The 10,479-nt window shown below is 37.9% G+C and overlaps 1 protein-coding gene across 1 annotated transcript; it reads left to right on the top strand.

Annotated features, from left to right (window-relative positions):
• Positions 1-1,082: 1,082 nt before the first annotated feature.
• Positions 1,083-10,479, top strand: LOC311087052 (polymeric immunoglobulin receptor-like; the record flags this gene model as incomplete). Its single annotated transcript, XM_084120303.1, has 4 exons — positions 1,083-1,143; positions 1,292-1,615; positions 10,039-10,347; positions 10,430-10,479. Exons 1-4 carry the CDS (start codon positions 1,098-1,100, stop codon positions 10,477-10,479), a joined length of 729 nt encoding a protein of 242 aa, XP_083976429.1. The 5' UTR covers positions 1,083-1,097.

A 10,479-nucleotide genomic window follows, 5' to 3' on the forward strand; every position in this document is an offset into this window, starting at 1 on the left:
GAATTTTCATTTTTAGTTGAACTATCCCTTTCAACGGACCGTCTACTCTCCACCTGCTGACATAATGCGTAAACATTATGGGAAGTGCGCTAGCCAGACGGGATTTAAAGTTTGTCTGGAGACCCAAGTTTGGTTTGAAGACAAAAAATGTACCAAGCACATACTGAAACCTAACGTGTGTGTGTGTGTGTGTGTGTGTGTGTGTGTGTGTGTGTGTGTGTGTTTTGTGTGTGTGTGTGTGTGTGTGTGTGTGTGTGTGTGTGTGTGTGTTGTTTGCCTTTGGCTTCATGTTCTATTGTCCTGTCTTGTTTTGTAATGTGTAGGGGAGACCTGAAATGACTATAACACATGTTAATTTTAACGCTTCCGATTTTTGAACAGTGCTGGTGGAGCTGAGGTCAGTCTCTGCGTGAATGTGTTGCTTCTTTACTGACTCGTGTGTTTTTGTGGTTGGTTTCTGTCCAAAGGCCACAGTGCAGATTCACACTCACACATTATTATTTTACTTGCACGCTCACTACAGGAACCAATGTAGCCACAACACATTTTTAAATATTCTTGAATACATTTTAAATACATAATTGTGAATTATTTTAAGGAAATATGAGACACTGGGGATGGTTGCAATAATTTTTATCTCAAACTTTAATATAATTTCCTATATTCTTTGCTATGAATAGTGTTTTGAAATATTTTGAGTTGTATACAATATTTGAAAACATGTACAGTTTAGATTTTGTATGCATTTATTTTGTCAATCAAGACGTACAAGTTTTATATCAAATTGAACAAGAGAATCTGCTTATTCAGATTATACCACTACTACAGTATCTTTTAACATGCTTTAACCTGTTCACAAATCAAATTAGCCATAAGGAAAATGTTGATTGTTGTTGTGTTGTGGCTAGTTTGAGTTTGCTGCTGCTACTTTGCTCACTTGCTGACGCTTATTTTATGTGGTTTCAGGCGATATTTCTGCTCTGAAACGGAAACAGGAGGAAACAGAGACACTTCAAGAAGTGACCAGCTCCTCTCATGCACACACACTCCACTATAGCACACACACTCCACTATAGCACACACACTCCACTATAGTCATGATTTACCTTCTGATTCTCTCTGGGATTTTACTTTACATCTCAGGTAAAATATAATTTTGTTTAAAGTATTACTAAACCATTGTACAGTCTGTTGTTACATTTTTTAAATGGTTTAAGTTAAAATTCTTCTATATACATCATGTGCAGTTTGTGTTTTATGGTTTCTCCCATACGTTTATTCTTGTCTACAGGTGGTGCTAGAGTTAATACACTGGAACTTAATATAGCAGTGAAATCTGGATCATCTGGCATTATTCCATGTGTGTATGATAAACAACACAAAGAAAACCGCAAATATTTGTGTTGGGGGAGAGATTGGGGCACTTGCAGTATATTGGCATATGCAGGAGAGACAGGAAAATATTCCATCACTGATTATCCAGACCAGAGTATTTTTACAGTGCGATGGGACAAACTGGAGATCTCCGACTATGGATATTACTGGTGCGCTGTGGAGATTGGTGGCCCTGGCACCCCAGACGATGGTTATTATTTGTATCTGACGGTCCAATCAGGTAAAAAAAACTTCTTTACAAATTACGATATACGAATTACAGTTTTGATTTCTGACAATGCAATTTATTAAAATAGAATAAATATGAAATGATTAAGCTATAAATAGCGTTATAAATAATGTAAAAGGTAAGTGTTGTTGTTGGGTTATATATTTATTATAAATATAATATAATACAATATAAAAATGAAATAATGAAGATATAAATAACATTGTAAATAATATAAAAGGTAGGCTAAGTGTTGTTGGGTTATAATATGTAGGCCTGTACACACAAGTAAACCGAATTACACCTTTAAAGTATTGGGTTTCAACTTACTCAAATAGCCTATCTAATGATACATATGTAAAAAAAAAAATATATATATAGGCTACTTTTAAAAAAGATTGAAAGTGATTCCAATTTTGACTTATATTACTAAAATGCGATTAGTCAGTTTACAGATTTCTAAGATTATATAGTTTACTCTTTATAGAAATGGACCATGGCGAACATATTTAGACAGTTTGTGAACCTCTTTAAGAGAGTTTTATATAACTTTCAAAAAGTCCAGTACAAACGTTACTGCCACTCATCAACGGCAGCTGTCACAGTTGGCGACAAGAACAATCCTCCGGCTAGACCGTCCCATTTAACAACGTTCAGTCAGACCGTTTCACACATACTCCTGTGCAGTGCGTATGCGGTGCAGGAGCAGCACGCGCTAGTGCTTTCACATATGCTGCGTTTGCAGGGCGTAACTGATCCGCGGCTGTACAGTACCACAAACACATACTCACTATGTTTCAAATCCATAAGGTATCAGCAATTTTTATTTAAATTTTTTTTTTGTCAGCATTGCGATTCTCTTTGTACACATATACTCTATAATAGTATTCACGTTTAAACACAATTTAAACAAGGTATTATTCAATGCATTGCTTCTATATAGATTATTAATTTCCTCAAGTGGTAAAATATTTAACCATGTACTTAAAATCGCATAGCCTACATTTTAAATTAAAACTTAAAATTGACAAAAACAGCAGATTCATATACCTTTTCTTTTGCATAATTTAAATCTTTATACAATAAATCTTGCATGTCACAAAGAACTTGTTTTTCCACCTCCACGAATGAGTGTTGTTCATTATGTCGCCTTGTTGCAGTAATTTTCCTTGCTTTACCCCGGTCTTAAAGTAAAAAGATGACTGTGAAAAATAGTAGTATTTAATTAAATGCATTTATTATGATATTACTATATTGTATTTAATTAAATGCATTTATGATGAAATTACTACATTTTCATGTCAATCTGTGTTCACTTACTCCTGTGCAGTGCGTTTGCGGCTATAGTGCTTTCACATATGATGCGTTTGCAGTGCGTAACTGATCCGCGGCTGTACAGTACCACAAACACATACTTACTATGTTTCAAATCCATAAGTTATCAGCAACTTTTATTTAAAAAAACAATTTGTCAGCATTGCGATTCTCTTTGTATATAATAGACGTATTCACGTTTAAACACAATTTAAACAAAGTATTATTCAATGCATTGCTTCTATATACAGTGAGGAAAATAAGTATTTGAACACCCTGCTATTTTGCAAGTTCTCCCACTTAGAAATCATGGAGGGGTCTGAAATTGTCATCATAGGTGCATGTCCACTGTGAGAGACATAATCAAAACCAAAAAAAATCCAGAAATCACAATGTATGATTTTTTAACTATTTATTTGTATGATACAGCTGCAAATAAGTATTTGAACACCTGAGAAAATCAATGTTAATATTTGGTACAGTAGCCTTTGTTTGCAATTACAGAGGTCAAACGTTTCCTGTAGTTTTTCACCAGGTTTGCACACACTGCAGGAGGGATTTTGGCCCACTCCTCCACACAGATCCTCTCTAGATCAGTCAGGTTTCTGAGCTGTCGCTGAGAAACACGGAGTTTGAGCTCCCTCCAAAGATTCTCTATTGGGTTTAGGTCTGGAGACTGGCTAGGCCACGCCAGAACCTTGATATGCTTCTTACAGAGTCACTCCTTGGTTATCCTGGCTGTGTGCTTCGGGTCATTGTCATGTTGGAAGACCCAGCCTCGACCCATCTTCAATGCTCTAACTGAGGGAAGGAGGTTGTTCCCCAAAATCTCGCAATACATGGCCCCGGTCATCCTCTCCTTAATACAGTGCAGTCGCCCTGTCCCATGTGCAGAAAAACACCCCCAAAGCATGATGCTACCACCCCCATGCTTCACAGTAGGGATGGTGTTCTTGGGATGGTACTCATCATTCTTCTTCCTCCAAACACGTTTAGTGGAATTATGACCAAAAAGTTCTATTTTGGTCTCATCTGACCACATGACTTTCTCCCATGACTCCTCTGGATCATCCAAATGGTCATTGGCAAACTTAAGACGGGCCTTGACATGTGCTGGTTTAAGCAGGGGAACCTTCCGTGCCATGCATGATTTCAAACCATGACGTCTTAGTGTATTACCAACAGTAACCTTGGAAACGGTGGTCCCAGCTCTTTTCAGGTCATTGACCAGCTCCTCCCGTGTGGGCTGATTTCTCACCTTTCTTAGGATCATTGAGACCCCATGAGGTGAGATCTTGCATGGAGCCCCAGTCCGAGGGAGATTGACAGTCATGTTTAGCTTCTTCCATTTTCTAATGATTGCTCCAACAGTGGACCTTTTTTCACCAAGCTGCTTGGCAATTTCCCCGTAGCCCTTTCCAGCCTTGTGGAGGTGTACAATTTTGTCTCTAGTGTCTTTGGACAGCTCTTTGGTCTTGGCCATGTTAGTAGTTAGTTAGATTCTTACTGATTGTATGGGGTGGACAGGTGTCTTTATGCAGCTAACGACCTCAAACAGGTGCATCTAATTTAGGATAATAAATGGAGTGGAGGTGGACATTTTAAAGGCAGACTAACAGGTCTTTGAGGGTCAGAATTCTAGCTGATAGACAGGTGTTCAAATACTTATTTGCAGCTGTATCATACAAATAAATAGTTAAAAAATTATATATTGTGATTTCTGGATTTTTTTTTTTAGATTATGTCTCTCACAGTGGACATGCACCTACGATGACAATTTCAGACCCCTCCATGATTTCCAAGTGGGAGAACTTGCAAAATAGCAGGGTGTTCAAATACTTATTTTCCTCACTGTAGATTATTAAGTTCCTCAAGCAGTGGTAAAATATTTAACCATGTAGGCCTACTTAAAATCGCATAGGCCTACATTTTAAATTAAAACTTAAAATTGACAAAAACAGCAGATTCATACCTTTTCTTTTGCATAATTTAAATCTGTATACAATAAATCTTGCATGTCACAAAGAACTTGTTTTTCCACCTCCACGAATGAGTGTTGTTCATTATGTCGCCTTGTTGCAGTAATTTACCTTGCTTTACCCCGGTCTTAAAGTAAAAAGATGACTGTGAAAAATAGCAGTATTTAATTAAATGCATTTATTATGATATTATATTGTATTTAATTAAATGCATTTATGATGAAATTACTTGGCCTGGTTAAAACCAGACCATTCTCAGTAGTAATTGAGTTATGGTCTGGCAAAGCTTCATTAAAGGACAAATCCAGTGAAAAATGAACCTAGGGGTATTTAACACATGGTTACCGAGTCGATCGTTCCCTGCAATGCGTTTTCATGAAAATCGAATGTATAGAGTTTTATCTTTAAAAACAGTATAGCTCATAGCAGTAGTATATGGGGCATAGAGTAAGTAAAATTAAATCGCTAGTTAATACCACTAACAAGGCTCAAAATAGCCTCACACTAACACGGTAACATAATGAGGGTCCTTACATACAAACCGAAGCATTGAGAACTTTGTAAGTGTACAGACAGTTTAATAAGAAGATACTTTATAAAGACAGTACATTACGCGTTGACATGCAGGATCCATCTTGGAAAACAGTCTCGACTAATCGAGCCACGAACGTAAGGACCCTCATTATGTTACCGTGTTAGTGTGAGGCTATTTTGAGCCTTGTTAGTGGTATTAACTAGCGATTTAATTTTACTTACTCTATGCCCCATATACTACTGCTATGAGCTATACTGTTTTTAACTATACATTCGATTTTCATGAAAACGCATCGCAGGGAACGATCGACTCGGTAACCATGTGTTAAATACCCCTAGGTTCATTTTTCACTGGAATTGTCCTTTAATAACTCATTTCCAAAGGGTGCCACCAACGGATGTCGCTCAAATGCCTCTGGGCGCAATTGGATAGACCTAAAACCAATCAGAGCGATCATCATCGTGTAAAGCCCGCCTCAATGTTTCTGATTGGTGCCTCGATTTGGACGGATTAGAAATCGGCTTGAATGGGCTCTTTGCCAGACTACTTGCAGAGCAAATCTAGGGTCTGGGTTTTCCCAGGCTAGAAATTACTACATTTTCATGTCAATCTGTGTTAATTTTGACCACGAAACATACGCTGTCACTTTAATTCAGCATTTGCAGCACAGCAGAAATAGACTCGGTGCAGAAACGATCGCGGCACTGCTGTATACGCACCGCTCCTGGAACAGATCGCTGGACCGCATCCGCGTGCAGTGTGAAAGCTCCAACCTGTTAACATGGGTACGGAAAATGATACAGCCTTTGAATTGGGACACGGCCGTTGTTAGCCAACTATGGTCGCAAGATAAGATATTAATCTATAGATCAGTAAGATAAGATATTAATCTATAGATCAGTTACATTGTAAAAAAAAATCATGTTATGTTTAAATAAGTTTCATAAGAAATGTTAGGTAATGCAGGGTCCAAAGATGAGATGGCAAGATGAGAGCCCCTTGGTCGTTGAATAGTTGGGTTGATTGGATTAGCATCAATGCATTTGAATGACACTGTTATGCTGATGAGATCTGGACTGGGGAAATTGTCTGACTCCTGTAATTCATTTGCATGCCACCTCTGTGTGAATCCCTCCCCCTTGAAATGTATAGACTGCAATGTCTACTGCATTGGTCAGACTTGATGACTGCAGCTACGACAGCTCGTGTTCTCAATAAAGAATGCTGCTGAAGAAAGAACCAAGTCTCCTGGTCTCTGCTTTGATGAAGAAAAAGTTTCCAACCAGTGGCGGACTGGGACAATAATTCAGGCCGGGAATTTGACTCCACTGCCAGGCCACCTCTGCTGCTGCAGTCACCACCACCCTATTCATGTAATCTACTGGACTGATAAACTTGTAGGCTAACCCTATTAATGTACCAGGTAGACTACCAGATGCAATATAAATGAATAAAAAAATAACCCTTAAAAACTCACTAGGAATACACCATTTATACTACCAAACCAATGACAAATAGAAAATTGGCTTTTTAAAAGAGATAATAAGAGACACATTCACATGTTGAAATATTTACATTTTATGTATTTTCAGTGCTCAACTCTAGGGGTGGGCGATATGGCAAAAATATAATATCACGATTTTTTTCAGAAAAATCACGATTCACGATTTTATCACGATTCTTTTTTTAATGTTGGTTTTACTATTTTGTGACTGAGCATTACAGCCAAACTAATGTCCATATTTTAAAAACAAAGCCTTAGGTAACAAAATATAAAATAAAAAAGAATAGCAGACAGGGGCGAAGATTTTTTTTTGTCATTTTCTTTGTTATTAAATATTAAGATCAAAGATACACATTACACATACACAACTTAATATACAAATTAAATAAACAGTGCTTTATGTTTTCAGCTGCAGTAGGTGTATTTAACAGTAGCATTGAAGAAAGTACTTAAAATAACAAAAATAACAAATATGAAAATAAAACAAAACATAGACTTCACTGTATAAATTATACATTGATACTTATTAAAGCTACTATTAAAAGTTATCAGTCAGGAGCAGTGAGTGATTTTCTCTTTGCATTTTGTTGTTTTATTAACATTAAAGGGATAGTTCTCCTAAAAATGCTATTTGTCATAAGTTACTCTCTCAAGTTGTTTTAAACTCGAATAAGTTTCTTTCTTCTGTTGAAAATAAAAGTTATTTGGAAGAATGTGGGTAACCAAACAGTTGATGTACCCCAGTGACTTCCATAGTATATTTTTCTCCTATGGAAGTCAATGGGGACCAGCTACTGTTTGGATAGCCACATTCTTCAAAATATTAATATTAGAAAAATATTAGAAAATATTAAAAGGAAATTAATACAGGTTTGGAATAACATTAGAGTGCGTAAATAATGAGAGAATTTTTATTTTGGGGTGAACTATCCCTTTAAGGAGAAGCGGCAGCGTGTTTACTATTACTACTATTACTACTGTCTCTTTAAGAGTTGCGCACGACCCGTCTATTATACACGCATTTGACAAGCAGATTTTCTCTCAATTTTCTCAAGTTTGCGTTCACTTTAGACATAACCGACTTTGTTTATGTAAACCTTGTGTGTATTTGACAGTATTAGCACAATAAGACTCAAAAGATAACTTAGTCCAGTATCCAGGCGCTGGTAGACAGGCTTTTAGTGCATGTGAACTCATGTACGCGCTGAGAAACGCACACGTTAGAACAGCGCATCAGCACGCGAATTAAATGTTTAACCGACAAGGCATTAAAGCACTGCACTGCGTCTGCATTCGTAGTTGCACACCAGCCTATCACATGCCAGGCTGATGGTCTGCACAGCGGCAGCCGGCAGGCCAGAACGACCGTCAGGCCACCGGGAAATGTCCCGGTGCTCCCGATGGCCAGTCCGCCCCTGTTTCCAACACATCTAAAACTTTTTTGTATAAAATGTATATTTGCAACAGTTATGTTAACATAAACACATTAACAGCAATGATAAGAAATTTCTGTTGTAAGAACAGATATTCAGCTGATTTACACCAACTGCATTATCATAGGAACATCCCAGGTGAAAATAATGAGGAAATTACGTTCTTTGCTCACTTCGCCAAGTGGCACCGCTACATAATGGCACACAAGTGCCCTGCTCACTCCAAAGTCCCCACTTCAAGGGCTCGGCCCTTCAAAGGGAGTAGGGCATAGGGATGCTCACGAGCAATAAGCATGTCCCAGCCAGGTTCGTCACCTATTGGGGTCCCCAGGAAACATTTCCGTTGTGTTCTGTGCTACAAATAGTTTCTGTATTTGGTTGTGTTGTGAACTTTTGCAGCGTGTTTCTGTATTTGGTTGTGTTGTGAGTATTTGGAGCACACGTGTGTAAACTGATGATGATGTTTTCTTAATTTGCGGGCGTTTTTCTCTATTTGAATGTGTGTTCTTCAGTTGCAGTGCGTTGAGCTCTCTCAGCCACCGTAGGGCCTCCTGTCACGTACCAACAAGCTTTTACCATTCCATTCCAATTAGAATAGGGATTGTGTGTGCTCTTTTATTGTCCATATGATGGTCACACACATCTTAAAGATAAAACTTCTCGTAGTGGATCAGACACCTTTGATATCAAGGGTGGATATCGCGGGATTCACACTCGTGCGCTTTGTAGCTGATAAACTGTTGCTTAAGTTCTGTTGTTTTTATATGAAAATAAATATGATGAACGAGACACCCAAAGTACTTGTTATTTATTTCCGTTTAAAAGACATTTTTACAGGCCTAAATATGACAACAATCACATAACCCATAGAGAAATCGCACTGTCAGAAAGTTTAGGAATAGTCACACATCATTATATACATAAAAGCAGGATATCAGGGTTTTAAAATCAAACATTGTAAAAGAAAACAATATATTACGGTTGTTTAAACCAATGAACATTAAGCTGTGTCGTCAGCAAATCATTTCCCATCGCTTTTACTCAGCGCAGTCGGTGGAGATCAACTGCAGAATCCGACACGTCCGCCTCGCCTTCGCAAGAGTTTTTTTACATAGCCTACGTCAGCAGGACATCAGAGCCTTTTATACAGTCTACGGTACAGGACCACTCGGACACATTTCTAACCGGCATTTCGCGGTGATCACCGGTGATCGCTTCTGCGCAGATTTTGCTCTTATCAAACAAGCCTATTCATTCTGGAGTTGGACTGGTTGTCCTGTAGCCTATTTTTTAATGCACTGAAAAGAACCGTCTCATAAGAGTGATTCGTTCTGGATCACATTACTCGCTGAATGTGGTTTAAAAAAGCAGTAAAGCGGTATCAGTGCAGGAGACATTTTTTGAATACGGAAACAGAAATTATGTTATTTTTTGTTAATTTTGAGTATTTTAGTACAGCATTCCGGTGAAAGAATGAACTTTCTATAGTACAGGAACCAAACTTCCACATTTTTCGGTTCTGTGACTGTAACTGTTACCAACTGTAACAAGTAAACACTTACAAATATCAAATATATCAATATCAAGGGAATTTAGATAGGCCTATTTACATTTTATAGCCAATAAGACAATTGATGGACAAATCTTATTGTCTTTTTGACTGTTTTCAGCTCCTGATGTGTCTGTGATGAACATCAGTGTATCTGGACATGAAGGTGATAATGTCAGTGTCCAGTGTTTCTACACTTCTGGATATAAGAATGAACTCAAACAGTGGTGCAGATATAAAGATGAGGGCTGTTACAATGAGAAGAGGACTGACACATCCCAGAATCCATCAGTCCAGATCAGTGATGATGGGAGAAGCTCCTTCACTGTGTTGATGACTGGACTGAGACTCAGTGATTCTGGATGGTACCTCTGCTCTGTAGGAGATCTGCAGGCTCCTGTTCAACTCACTGTCAATGAACCCAAACCTGGTAAGATCACAAATCAGTTCAGCTATAAAAATGGTGACACTCTTAATGGCCTAAAAATATCTTCATGTTTTTCTCCTTTCAGTGACACATATTCCAACAACTACACCATCTGACCCTGAGACAGTCAAGTAG

This window comes from Abramis brama (assembly GCF_963993115.1).
Source record: "Abramis brama genome assembly, chromosome: 7".
Taxonomy (NCBI): Eukaryota; Metazoa; Chordata; class Actinopteri; order Cypriniformes; family Leuciscidae; genus Abramis; species Abramis brama.